The sequence below is a fragment of the Ammospiza caudacuta genome, chromosome 20 (assembly GCF_027887145.1).
Source record: "Ammospiza caudacuta isolate bAmmCau1 chromosome 20, bAmmCau1.pri, whole genome shotgun sequence".
NCBI lineage: Eukaryota > Metazoa > Chordata > Aves > Passeriformes > Passerellidae > Ammospiza > Ammospiza caudacuta.
This window is the reverse complement of record NC_080612.1, coordinates 2,142,972-2,157,551: the sequence shown is the minus strand read 5'-3', so window position 1 is coordinate 2,157,551 and position 14,580 is coordinate 2,142,972. Positions and strand designations below refer to the sequence as shown.

Genomic DNA, 14,580 nt, shown 5'->3' with positions numbered 1-14,580 from the left:
TGAGGGCAGCTGTGGATCTGCTCCCTTTCAGCCACCTGTGACTGGAGTTCCAAGTCCAGCAATGCCCTCAGCAGAGCTGAGGGACACCAGTGCCACCTGCCCCAAGAAATTCCCAGCTCCCTATAAAGTGTGACTCTTTACATGCACCCCTGCAGCCTGACTGCATTTAGGAGGTCAGACTAGTGGAGTGTTAGAGGAGAAAGAGCTTTAAGCTGCTCAGTCCCTTCTCTGGCAAACCCCAGCACAACAATGTGCTCTCCTGCAGCTTTCCAGCCTCAGCCCATGAGGAGCAGGTGAAGCCTCTTGAGCTGCAGGAAGTGTTCCTGGAAAAGCTCACTCAGGAGCAACAAGGATCCATTTCAAGGCTGTCCTACTGAACACTCCATTCTTTTCTTTTATCTGGCAGAGTATTTCTTGCAGCAGTAAATTAAATAAATGCCCTGACCTTATAAGCCCTCATTCACAGCCAGCAGTGGCTCCAGCAGGATGCTGCACTTCCCTTCCCAGCAAAGCCACAGCAGCTTTCCCAACAGGATTCAACTCCTATTTATCATGCAGGCAGCTTGCAGAAAGGGCTGTCTTTCATTAGCTCAGTTAAATAATAATAAATGAGAAAGAAACTTTACTCCTCTCAAGAGAAAATCTGAAATACAACACAGCAGCTTTCAATCTGCCTTCCTCCTCCTGGAGTGTCCTGGTGATCCAACAGAAAGGAGCAGCAGGGAAAAATCTACAGCTAATCCCTGACTGGCTGTACAGGTGGAAGATTAAATGACATGGAAAATGCTGTTGATTCTACCCATTCTTCAAATGAGAGAGACTTCAGGAGATTCACAAATTCAGGAGAGCAAGTTATATTTGGCTTTTCCTAAGGCAAACAGACTCTCCCTAAAACATACAGGGTTTCTGTTTTTTCTGGAATTTGACAGAACCCAATCTTTTCCATCTGAGATACCTCAATGAAACTCCACTTAATACTGATCCTGCCAGCCCTGCTCCTGCTTTCCTGTGATACAAATCCCCACAAAGGCTCCTGGAGGCTCTCACACACTGGTGTGAACCTGAGGCAAAGCCACTGCCTGGAACCAATCTCAGCTCAACTTATTAGAAGACTTTACATTCAATTCCTGCTTAAGCTAAAAACAGTGTGGGCCCATCTAAGCACACAGAGCTGCTATTTATTTTGTGAAATGGCTTTACAGTGCTGCATTAAAGTCTGGGTCTTCCATAAAAATAGGTTCTCTGGCCTTCTCAGACACAACATGGAAGTTTTTCTTTAAACTTTTCATGATCATGTCTGCCACTAACAGTGACAGAAGAGGGAAATGGGTGCAAGAGTGAGCAGCAGAGCAGCAGTGGGATCAGTGCATCCCACACACTCCTGACAGCCCAGGGTGGGCTCTCTATGCTGCTCAGGGGAACAAGGCTCTTGATGAAACAGTTCATTGACAGCAGGCACTGCAATGAAAACTCTCTGCAGCCACCCTGGGATGGCATCCCAAGGGTTCTTTCAAAAATAAAGTTAATCATGCAGCAAAGGAGAGCTCAGACAGCCAGGACTGATCACTGCCACAGCACAGGAATTACAGATGTGCTGGCATCCTAACGAGGTGCTGATTCCAGAGGTTCCCACCCAGGGATGCTCAAGGGTGCAGGATGATGCAACATGGTGGGTGAAGGGTCTGGAGCCCCAGGAGCAGCTGAGGGAGCTGGGCAGGGGCTCAGCCTGGAGCAAAGGAGGCTCAGGGGGCCCTTGTGGCTCTGCACAGCTCCTGACAGGAGGGCACAGCCGGGGGGTCGGGCTGTGCTCCAGGGAACAGGGACAGGAGCAGAGGGAACGGCCTCAGGCTGGGCCAGGGCAGCTCAGGGGGGATTTGGCGGAAATTGCTTCCTGGAATTTGCTGTCCAGCCCTGGCACAGCTGCCCAGGGCAGGGTGGAGTCCCCACCCCTGGAGGGGTTTAACAGCCCTGTGCACGTGGCACTTGGGGACATGAAGCAGTGCTGGCCTTGGCAGTGCTGGGAGAATGGTTGGACTCGGTCTCAGAGGGCTTTTCCACCCTCAGTGATTCTGTGATCAATACTGCTCCCCAAATATACAACCCTAGAGACTTGTGAGCTCCAGAGGGACCTGCCAACCACACCCACCCTGAAGGGGCTGCAGTTCATTCTCCAGGGCTCTGTTGGGAGTTTTCAAGCAGTTTTTAAGTGTGGAAACTGCTTGAAAAGCTACTGGGTTCCAGCTCCTCCAGGAGCCATATGCAGGGCTGGGAGGGGGCTGTGTCACACAGGTGCATTCATACCCATGGGTGCTGTTCACAGCCACATCCACACACACACCACAGAGCAGGGAAATCATTGGCAACAGTAAAAACATGAACACCTCCCATGGAAATGTGATCTGATAAATGCTGAGAGCCAGGGGAGCCCTGTGACAACCCAACCCCAGCAAGGGGGTTCAAACAGCTTCATGTGCCTGCTCAGGTGGGGCAGTGGCTGTGCTATCCCTGCTCCACAGCCTCACACCAGGGACACAACCTTCCCACTCTTCCCTCACGTGGATTTCAGGGGGCAGAAGATGGTTTAGCAGACAGCAGAACATCAGCAAAAACCAGAAATGGATGTTCCCAGCTCTGTGCCACAACTCTATTCTCACTCTTTGCAGAGGAATTTTAATAGCTGGAAATGCAAGGTTATAGCTCGAAATTGGGTTTGTGCAAATAATAGCACATTTTAAAATGTAATTTCATCAGGAAATTGGAATACCTGAGCAAGTCTCTAGCTTTGTTTTTATTTATGAAATGAGAAAAGGAAACAGAACATACCTTTGTCCACCGGCACAGCTTCACCCCAGAATGGCTCCCAATGAGTTTATAGCCTGAAAACAAAGCACAAATCATCAAACAACTGAGGTTAGCCTGCAGGAATTGACACATAAAATATACCAAGGGGTACCCAGAGTGACTGACACTGTGGACTCAATGCTGCTCTTCCCCACTGGCCCCAAGGTGACACCACCAGCAACGGCAGTGCCACCCCAGGGACCTCAGCCCACTGCAAATGGTTTCTTTTAGTGGGACATGGATTGGCATGGCTGAGGCTGGTTTGAATCAGGTGCATGGACAGGATGGCAGAGCCTGGCTAAGCCAGGGACAGCTCACAGACCCAAGGAGCAGGACAGGGAGCCAGGAGCATCTCCCTGGCCCCAGGCCATGAGCCTGGAACAGCCAGGACCGCTGTCCCAGCCTGCAGGACAGGAGCTGATCCCAGAGCAGCTGGGAGGGAGAACACAGCCAGGGCTCAGCCTGAACCCCCCAGAGCCTCACCAGCTCCACGGGGAGGGAGCTGCTCCTCCACACCCAAAGGAAAGCTGAGCTCAGATCAGCTCCTCAGTCCCCAGCCAAGATCAACACAATTCTACTCCAATGAGCCCCGGAGGATTAATTGCACAACGTTCGTTAAGCACTAAGTGCTATTATTACCCAAACTGTTCGAGTGGGGTTATATTCCTCTTTGAGAAAAGTGCTTAGAGGCCAATATCTCTGAAGGATTAAAAGTCCCTTCAAAATCAGCATTAAAATAAGAGGGATTTGAGACACCTCGCTGTGTCCCTCGCAGTGGCATTCACATGTCACTGGCCTGGCTGTCCCCAAACTCAGCACCTCCCAGCCGCCTACTGCACCTTCCTGCTGCTCTTATGAACACTTTCAAGGCAAGGAAAAATATCACATTTTAGCTGTCAAATCTTCTTTCTGCCAACCAGCACAAACTCAACAGGGAAAAAGCCTTCAGCTCACAAACTGGCCTTCAGCTCCTGCACAGCAGCACCAGTGCCCTGCCCTGCTGCTCTGTCCCTGAGCTGCTGTGGCACAGCCCCAAAGCAAGGTGAGAGCATCCCAAAGTCCCTGACACCTGCAAGGACACCGAGCCAGCCAGGAACTGCAGGAGCAGCAGATGCCACAGCAGCTGCAGCAGGCAGAAATCAAACTGTGTGCACACAGACAGGGCTAACAGGGAACCAAACAATGCTCTGCTCCTGCCACTCAAAGCCAGCAGGAGCTGCCCAGACTCCACTGGTGGGGTTTGATCCATCTCCTCACACTGGAACATCCAGGCAGAGTGACCTCTGCTGCAAGAAGGCTGGAGAGGGACTGGGGACAAGGGATGGAGGGACAGGACAGAGGGAATGGCTCCCACTGCCAGAGGGCAGGGATGGATGGGATATTGGGAATTTGGAACTGTTCCCTGTGAGGGTGGGCAGGCCCTGGCACAGGGTGCCCAGAGCAGCTGGGGCTGCCCCTGGATCCCTGGCAGTGCCCAAGGCCAGGCTGGACATTGAGGCTGGGAGCAGCCTGGGACAGTGGGAGGTGTCCCTGCCCTGTCCCCTTAAGGTCCCTTCCAGCCCAAACCACTCTGGGATCCTGTGACAGCCAGTCCCCAAAGCCACGTGCAGCCCTGGGGACACCCTCACCTCACACTGGCTCACACTCAGAGGATGCTGGTGCAGGGCACAGCCACACAACAGAGCTGCATTGGCTGGGACCCAACACCTCCCTGCCCTGCTCTGCCCTGCCTCTTGCTGCAGCTTTCCTCTGCAAACAGCTTGTCCAGCAAGGTCTAATCTCAGCTGAGACCTCCCTGCTAAAATGTGTGTCCTTATAGGATTTGTGGATGAGAGCTGAAAAGGTGCTGCACTCCTCCTCCCCCTGACACAGCTGTCCAAGGCACACTCTGCTGCTGTCACCCAGCACATCCAAGCCTTATTTTTCCCATTTCTCCAAATCCAGCACCACCAGTCACAGAAGATTATTCTCTCACAGATCACTTGTCAGTAACAGCAACATGGCTGCTTTCAAATGGGTTTTGCAGAAAAATTACATTGGAAATAGGACATGCCCACCCAGGTCTGCTACTGAGCTGTTTGAGGGAAGAGAGGAAGCAGCAGAACTGAGCAAGGTGCCAAGCTCCAGAGCTCCAGCATTTTCTCTTAGGTTCCTTAAATCAACTTCCACCATGTGAAGCACCCACAGCTCCTTTAAAAGCCATGAAAATTGTACATATTCAACATCAAAACAGTCTTACAAACACCAGCCAGCTTTGGGGATGAGAGGGGGGTTACTCATCTCTGTCACTGCCAGCAGTCCCAGCTGTGGTGACAGCAGGGAGCAGCAGAGATGTGCAGAACCCTAAAGGCACAGAACTGGGGTCCTGCACACTGTGGGAACTGGGAGAAGGCGTGGTCACCCAGCATTAGATGCCGGCCATGCCAAGCTTCTGATACTTGGGAATGAGAGAAAATACCAGAGACCAAGGGTGGGCACTTGTCCCACCCCTGCTGCCAGTGAGCAGAGACTCTACAGGACTGCAGAGCCTTTTTCAGCACTGGCTGCACTCTGGGAAGGAGGCAGCAGAGCAGTCTGGGCCAAAATAAAGGACAAAAGGTTGAGCAAGAAACTGGGAGTGTCCCAGAATCACAGAACTGCTCTGGCTGGGAAATCCCCCTGAGATCATCAACCCAACCATTCCCCAGCACTGCGCCACCTCCCCAAGTGCCACCCTCCAGGGGTGGGGACCTGGGCAGCCCCTGCCAGGACTGGCCAACCCTTTCAGTGAGAAATTTCCCCAAATCCCCCCTGAGCTGCCGTGGCCCAGCCTGAGGCCGTTCCCTCTGCTCCTGTCCCTGTTCCCTGGAGCACAGCCCGACCCCCCGGCTGTGCCCTCCTGTCAGGAGCTGTGCAGAGCCACAAGGGCCCCCTGAGCCTCCTTTGCTCCAGGCTGAGCCCCTGCCCAGCTCCCTCAGCTGCTCCTGGGGCTCCAGCCCATTCCCAGCTCTGTTCCCTTCCCTGGACACCTCCAGTCCCTCAATGTCCTCTCTGCAGTGAGGGCCCAAATGTGACCCCAGGACAGGGGTGTGACCTCAGCAGTGCCAGCACATTCCTATGTGCAAAGCTTCAGATTAAATATGTGACTGCACATCCTTACTGCAAAGCTTCAAATTAAACATGTGAAAATCTGTGCTCAAAGCCAGCCTGAGGATGTCCAGCCCTGTTCCCACACTGCAGCTCCTGCTGAGCCTTCTGGAAGCTCAGGCCAACTCCACTCTTCCATCAGCTTTGCCACAACGTCCCTGTGCCTCTGCCAAGGCCATCAGAGCTTGAGTCCAATCCTGCTGATGGCCCCAAGTCTGGAGCTGTGGGTGCCAGAAGCCCCTGTGATCACATCCCCCCCATGCTTCAAGGGCTGTGACTCGTGACCAATAACTCTAAGTGCACATTTGGATACAGCACCTTGCAAACAATGCAGTGTTTGAGGGACCTGCTGTTCCCCACCCTGTGTACCTTCAGCTCAACAAACCCATCTATTTATTATTTCCACAGTCCAATATGCAAAGGATCCCTTCAATTATGAGCAGGCTCACAGTGCTCAGCTCAGCTCCCACCTAAAGGACAAGAACATCTCATCTGAAGGCTGGCTATGAGCTGATCCTGCTCTAGATGATAAATTTTAGATGATCTAGAAGCTTGCCAAACTTCACTGAAATTAAGTGTCACTTTTATAGAAGTGAATTAAGCTTTTAAACAACCTTTGGGGTGAAGTGAGTGTTATCAGGCACTAACACCAGGCTGAGGAACATGTGGTGATTGCTCACCCTGACAGGCCAACTGGAGTTTAATAGAGCACAGAGGGATGTGGAACTGGAGGGATGGCCAAAGTCACAGCTCCTGATTGCTCCAGAGGCTGGGGCAGGACTGTGCTCAGCCCTTTGGAACCACACTGCAGCATTTCCACTCCATCCTGCAAATAAGAGTTTAAAAGTCTTTTCTCTGAAACTCAAAGAACTCGGGGACAGAGCCAGCTGAGCTCCCAGGCTGAGCCAGGACACTGCTGTCTGTATTCCTGGGGCACATTCCAGTATCCAGGGGCTCTGGATGTGGTTTGCCAGCTAACCAGTGCCAGACACACATCCAGTCTTCCCAAGCTCCTGGACATGAATGAATTATGTCCATAACTGAGCAATTCTGTTATTTTTGAGAGCAGAGCAGGTCAGCTGAATTTCTACAAGCACAAGTGTCCCTATCAGGAGCTGTGTCACACCCCCTGCACTCTGCACAACCCTGAGAGCTGTGCTGAGGGACTGCAGACCATCCCAGGTGGCAAAATGTCCAGAAGAAAACCCACAGACACTGAATCCCTGAGGTCAGAAAAAACCTCCCAGCCCATCCAGTCCAAGCTGTGCCTGATCCCCACCTTGTCCCCAGCCCAGAGCTCCGAGTGCCACCTCCAGCCCTTCCCTGGGCACCTCCAGGGATGGGCACTCCAAACCTCCCTGGGCAGCTGTGCCAGTGCTGAGCCCCCTTTCCATGGGGAAATTCCTGCTGCTGTCCCCCCTGAGCTGCCCTGGCCCAGCCTGAGGCCGTTCCCTCTGCTCCTGTCCCTGTTCCCTGGAGCACAGCCCGACCCCCCGGCTGTGCCCTCCTGTCAGGAGCTGTGCAGAGCCACAAGGGCCCCCTGAGCCTCCTTTGCTCCAGGCTGAGCCCCTGCCCAGCTCCCTCAGCTGCTCCTGGGGCTCCATCCAGCCCCTCAGGGTGTGCCCTGTCCTGAGGGGCCCAGGGCTGCCCCAGCACAGGGGACAAGCCCTGCCTGGCTGACACCTCCCACCTCAGATCTCTGCATCACCACAAGTTTACTTTGATCCCAAATCCAAAAGCGGGCGGGCGGGCGGGCGGGCGGAAGGAAGGAAGGAAGGAAGGAAGGAAGGAAGGAAGGAAGGGTCGGTCCATGGTTGAAAAAGCTCCAAAAAGCACAAGGAAAAGATGGAGCCATCCTTCTCCAGGAGTGCAGGCTCTGGGAGCTGGGAAAGCCACTCCAGAGCCCTCCTGTGCCTCCAAGCCCTGCTGGCTGTCCCAGGGCTGCCCTGAGAGCAGCCAAGTCCAGCTGCCACCTCTGCATGGGGCTAGCCAGCACTCTCCTGCAATAAAACCATTGCTCTGAGGCAGGGAGGATCTGCTAGAGCTGCAGCTCAGGGCAGCCTCACACTAGCACAAGTTTTACAGGGAAAAAAATCCCAATTTCCTGCAGTTCTGAAGGACTGCAGTGTAACAGGGCCAGAGCTGAAGGTCAGTGACAGCAGGATCCATCCCTACCACACTAAAACACAACTGCTGTGCTGGAGTCACCACCCAGACAAAGAATACTTGACAATAAATAATAACAGTAATAATAATAACAGTAATAACAGGAAGAAGAAGGAAGAAAAGAAGAAGAAAGAAAAGAAAGAATAAGAAAAAGAAAAGAAGGAAGAAGAAGGAAGAAGAAGGAAGAAGAAGGAAGAAGAAGGAAGAAAAGAAGAGGAAAGAAAGAAGAGGAAAGAAAGAAGAGGAAAGAAAGAAGAAAGAAGAAGAAAGAAGAAGAAAGAAGAAGAAAGAAGAAGAAAGAAGAGGAAAGAAAGAAGAAAGAAGAAGAAAGAAGAAGAAAGAAGAAGAAAGAAGAAGAAAGAAGAAGAGCCCCTGCTGAGGCACCTGTTCACATTACATCAGCATTTTATACAAATCTAGAAGAAGTGGGAAGTGGAATTTTTCAGATTGCCCAAGCATGACAAGAGACACCTCCAGGTTCATTCCTAGAACTGCCCAACCTTGAAGAAATTCTTACCAGGTCCACCAAGACCTATTTTAGATTGTCTGTTTGAAAAGTGGCTCTTCAGAAATACAAAAGGCTTGTGAATGGGGAAGGATTGCTCCCATGAGCTGAAAGCAGCAGTGGGACAGAAGCAGGGACTGCAGGACTGTCCCTTGTCAGCACAAACCCTGTCCCTCCCAAAGGGATGGGAGGTTTGGCTCCCAGCTGCCTCAGATCCCTGGCACTGTGCACAGCACAAACATCTTGGACACTTTCAGGACACAGTAAAAGCCTCCTGGGGGCAGTGAAAGGGATTCAGCTGCTGCACAGACAGCCCAGAGCCAGGGAAATGAGACTGGCAAAGCTCAGAGGTGGCAGTGCCAGGAGCTACCACAACTTCCAGCCTCCCCAGCTGATCACAAGAGACCTCCAAGATGCTCAAAACCTGGTGTTTCCCTGTGACTCAGATGTCTCTCTTAACCCAAGAGCACCTTTCCTCTGAAGCACAGGGAATGCCTCAGTGATGCCTTGGCAGAGCCTCAGAGAGCACTGAAACCCTCACCTGTCCCAACACCGGAGAAAATGCAGCACAACCTTCTGTACCTGAACCCTTTGTGTCCAAAAGCAGCACCAAGGCAGATCATTCCCAAAAAGGGATCATGGGCTGGTTTGGGTTGGAAGGGAGCTCAGAGATCAACCAGTCCAGCTGGTGATTCAGCCACCCCCATGGGAATGGCTCCCACTGCCAGAGGGCAGGGATGGATGGGATATTGGGAATTGGGAATTGTTCCCTGTAGGGGTGGGCAGGCCCTGGCACAGCTGTGGCTGCCCCTGGATCCCTGGCAGTGCCCAAGGCCAGGCTGGACAGTGGGAGGTGTCCCTGCCATGGCAGGGGTGGCACTGGGTGGGATTTAAGGTCCCTCCAACCCAAACCAGCCCAGGATTCTGTGTGGCTGAAGCGCTGGGGTGTCACAGCACCTCCAGGGCAGCTGTTGGGGACCCTGAAGGGGCTCCAGGAGAGCTGGAGAGGGACTGGGGACAAGGAATGGAGGGACAGGACACAGGGAATGGCTCCCACTGCCAGAGGGCAGGGCTGGATGGGATATTGGGAATCAGGAATTGTTCCCTGTGAGGGTGGGCAGGCCCTGGCACAGGTGCCCAGAGCAGCTGGGGCTGCCCCTGGATCCCTGGCAGTGCCCAAGGCCAGGCTGGACAGGGCTGGGAGCAGCCTGGGACAGTGGGAGGTGTCCCTGCCATGGCAGGGGTGGCACTGGGTGAGCTTTAAGGTCCTGTCCAACCAAAACCAGTCTGGGACTCTGCAATTCTTTATTCACAGGAAATCTGCAAGCACTTGGCATTGAGCTGTACCTCAGAGTGAAGTCTGGAATGAGAGGTTCCACCTGCACAAGTCTCCTCCTGAAGCCCCCAGAACATACCCCAAATGTAACAGACACAACTGCTGCCTGCTAGGAGCTGCATCTCTTTTCTGTTCTGTTTTCCTGAGACACTTTTCAGTCATTCAGGGCACATTTCCTTCTCCACATTTCCATTTGTCTGAACTGTCCCCTTGTGTGGGGCGAGTGTCACCTTACAAAGAAAGCACAGCAAATTTTATCCTTGACTGAACATATCCTGTATTTTGTTCCAGCTTAGACTTAATTTCAAAGCTCAATACTCTCCAAAAACCTGCCAAAATCTAAAACAAACCAAAAAAAAAAAAAAAAGAATGCACTTCAAAATCTGTGTTTATTTTTATTTTCCTCTTTGTTATACATGGGGTTATTCTACCAGCTCTGGTAACACATGAGAGAAGAATCAGCCCCCTAAATGTGATTTATCCACCTCCTGTGCTCCTGCTCAGGTGCTACAGCAGTGCCAGCACATCAGAATTGCAGTCAGCTCTCCCCCAGTGGGGCTTAAGCATCTTCTGCTGCCTGGACTCCTTCCTTTCACCTGTGTGTTTGCCCTTTATTTACTGACATTTCCTAAAGAATTGATCTCTGTGCCTGGCTCTGGTCACTGTATTTATTCTGCTCACCACAAGTAATTTCTTAGCTAGCAGAGTAATTTTTAAGCTGTCCACAGCCAGCATTTGATTTCTGTGGCACATTCTGGGGACTGCAGCAGTGCCACCGATCCCAGAGCCAGCTGTGGGCTGCTAGTGCCACCTGGAGTTCATCAGCTCCTCCCAAAGCCTGCCAGAGCCCACACCCTGGAGCACAGAGCCTGCAGAGCCCCCAGCCAGCAGCACCAGCTCTGTGCCATGGCCTGAGATGCCATTTCCACACACTGACCCTTGCAAAGGCTCAGCACAGAGAGCCAGCCTGAGCTGGGCACCAGAGCTGCAGGAACCTTGGCCTGAGAAGGGCCAGCAAAAGCCACCAAAGCTTTTAAAAACCTCAACTCCAGGTTGGTGAGCACTTGAAAAGCCCAGTCTTCAGTATTTTTCTGAAGTCAGCCTCTTGCCTTCCCTTCCCCACTAAAAGCCACAGGCCAAAGCACAGCTTTAGCTGCAGCACAAAGTCAGAGCACGACAGTTTAAGTGGCTGCTGAAGCCCAGACTATTTCAGATAAGAGCTGACTCTTAATGCACCACTTGTCTTTAGAGACAAGTAAAACAGAGGTGTCCTGGGCACCCTGGGGCTAAATTGTATCCTTCCTTAACCAGTAAAGACAGAACCAACTGGACTGCAGCAAAACCGTCCTTGTGGGATGGAATAATTTATCCAAAGTCAGCAGGGTCAGCCTTTGGCACCATTAACCCACCCCAGTGTGCTGCCAGGCAGGGAGAGCAGGGATTTGTTTGGTCCTGTTACAGCAGGAGAGGGCAAAGCAAAGAGCATGGCACAAACACAGTGTGAGCAGCTTCAGAAATCTGGAATCTTGGAATGGTCTGACCTGAAGGGACCTAAATCCCATCCAGTGCCACAATTTCACTGTCCCAGGGTGCCCCAAGCCTGGCCTTGGGCACTGCCAGGGATCCAGGGACAGCCACAGCTGCTCTGGGCACCCTGTGCCAGGGCCTGCCCACCCTCACAGGGAACAATTCCTGCCCAATATCCCATCCAGCCCTGCCCTCTGGAGCCTCCTCAGCCCACACTCAGCTCTCAGGGCTTTGGGCTCGCTGCTCCTGTTCCACTCGTGCCCCGTTGAGGGAAGTGCGTCAGAGCCAGCCTGGGGCAGCTGAACAACCCCATGACATGCCAGGGCTGATGGAGGTGGCTGGCACTGAGACACATCATGTCTGAGCTCCAAATAGCTCAGGCAGGCAGTGAACAATCCCTCTCCCAGCTGCCAGCATCCAGCAGGATGGTTGGCTTCCCTCAGACCATCAGCGTCAATAAAACATTTGGCAGGTCCAGGAGCAGCTGTGACTAATGATGGCACCAACCCCAGCAGAGCACAGAGCCATGGTCAGCCCTGAGTCATGAACAGCCTGACTGCAAGAGACCACAGGGATCATCCAGTGCAGCCCTGGCCCTGCACAGACCCCAACAATCCCAGCCTGGGCATCCCTGGAGCTCCTGGAGCAGCCTCGGGGCTGTGCCCATTCCCTGGGCAGTGCCAGCACACTCTGGGGGAAGAGCCTTTCCTGAAATCCAGCCTGACCCTGCCCTGGCACACAGAAGGGTGTTTGGTTTTTTGTTTGTTTTACAGGAAAAGAAAACACCACTGTGTTTTTCTACTTTCATCTTTCCTACTGAAACAGCAGCTCGAGACTCCCTCTAAAGCTCAGCAAGGATTTAAATGAGAAATCAGGAACACTGCAAAGGCTCACGAGTCCTTCACCCTGTACCAAACCCTCCTGACACCCAGGCCAAGCAAAAGCAACTTTGAGCCCAAAAGGGACTGTGTCATAAAGTTACAAGCAACCCCAAAAAGGAAATGTGAAACTGGGCTGTACTCACCAAGCAACACATGGAAAGCTTGTTTCCATTTTCAGTTTAGTTCATTTCTTTCTGGCTGCCCAGGCACACAGAATGGCTGAAGCACCACCAGGAGCACTGCAAACCCAACCAACAAGCACTGCCATCCTCTGCCCCAGGGCACTGGCACTCACCCAAGCCTCAGAGCTGTGCTGCTGCTCCAGGCAGAGCTGGGCACTGATGGAAAGGGAACTGGGATTGTGTTGCCTCTGGCTGGACTTTCAAAAGCAGCTCTTGCTGAGCATCAAGGTATCTTGCTGTTATCAAGGTATCCTGCAAGCAGGCAGCTCCAAGGGCTCAGCAACCCGATGGAGAGGCTAAATTTAGCCAATATTCAATGCCAGGGCTAAAATAAAAACCTTTGCTTGAGCACTGCTCCCTTAACCTCGAGGAAGGTAAATTGCTTTGATGGTGAATCCACAGTGAGCACTACCATGGTCTGAGGAGATGCTGCTCCAAGGAAATCCTCTGTTATGCAACTGCAGAATCAAAGAACAGCTCTCCCTGACCCACTAATACTAATTTTCTTTCTCTTGGGCTAATTATGCCCTCAGGGATACTCTTGAAAAGACACTGAGCCTGCACCCAAAGAAACCAGTTGGTGCAAAATAAATGAGATAATCTTTTGACTCCACTGCACTCGTTATTTTAGGGGGAATGATGCTGAGGGAAGAAGGGAATTGTTTTATTTTTGCAGCCACAAAAGCCTTCCTGGTGTGTTATTTACAGGAAAAAATGTTATATGACATAAAAAAATCCAATGCAGCTTCTCTTTTTCACAGCTGAGTGACCACTGAAGAATTTGGTGAGCAGCAGAGGAGGGAGAGCTGGGAGAGGCAGCTGGGCTGTGAGGACACAACAGTTTGGAGTCTTTGAAAGCGCAGATTTATGTAAGCATAGCCTACCAGTGGCTCCAATACTGGCACTGCCATGAGCACTGCAGGAAGGGAAAACCTGGACCCACTTATCTGGATAATGAATTCCTGTCTCTGGAGTGTCACAAGGAAATCAGAGCTCTCTGGGGAGCCTTCTTTGAGTCAAGAGAATTATGGTAGTAAGGTGACCTTCTCTCCAGCACTGCTTTATTTTCCAAATGGCCACTTTGTACAAAAGCACAGTTCCATTCACACCCAAACCCAAACAAGCAGGGAAAGTGAGACTGAGCCAAGGGGAAATGCTCCAGCCATCACACAGAGCCAGCACAGAGCATTGCCCCCATCCCCTGCTGTCTTTAGAAGCAACTGAATAAATGAATAAATAAAAACAAAAGGCTGCCACTTTAAACACAAAACAAAGTCAAAGATAAATTAAATGCAGTCAAATACATGACAAACAAAACCAAAGTAACTGCCACCACAGCACAGCCTTCAGGAGAGAGGCTGAAAAGATGGACTGGCCCAAGGCCTGCACTGGGCCATGAGGAGAAGGCAGAGTCCCTGCCACTCCTCCTGAGCCCCTGGGTCATTCCTCACAGCACACAGTCACACAAGGGCTCTTTGCTGTGCCAAGGCTGATGCCAACCCAGTGAGCAAGGCTGGGCAGAGCAGTGCAGGGCTCAGCCCTGAGAGCAGCAGGGCTGGGCTGCACCGCTGGACTGGCCCAGGACATGCCAGCCCCCAGCCCTCAGTGACACAGGGACATTATCAGGAGCTGCAGGAGAGCAGCCCAGGCCAGCCCCATCCCTACAAGTGCTGAATAAATGTGAGGATGTGGCTCTTGAGGTCATGATTTAGTGCTGAACAGGGGGGTTGGTGGTTGAACTTGAAGCTCTTAAACACCTTTTGCAACCTTAACAGTGCCATGATAACACTGATTTATCACCAAGTAAAGCACACTCCATCCCAAGGGAGAAAAGAAGCCAGACTGAACTCCCTGTAGTCTCCATGTGAGCAGCAAAAGGGAGCTCCCATCAGTCTCCTCCTGCCTCTGCCACTCCCAGCTGAGGCTCCTGAACTGCAGGGCTCAGTCTGGCTCTCCTCATGTTGGTCCTTTGTTTTAAAAAAAGACATGAAATTCACTCCAACTGCTCTCATTGGA

The 14,580-nt window shown here is 52.1% G+C and overlaps 1 protein-coding gene across 1 annotated transcript in view; it reads right to left on the bottom strand.

Moving 5' to 3' along the window:
• LOC131566350 (S-adenosyl-L-methionine-dependent tRNA 4-demethylwyosine synthase TYW1-like) overlaps window positions 1-14,580 on the bottom strand; it is a 99,139-nt gene that overhangs the window by 65,706 nt on the left and 18,853 nt on the right. Inside the window, exon 9 of the mRNA XM_058817598.1 lies at window positions 2,824-2,876. Coding sequence (XP_058673581.1) covers window positions 2,824-2,876 — 53 coding nt within the window. The remainder of the gene's footprint in view (window positions 1-2,823; window positions 2,877-14,580) is intronic.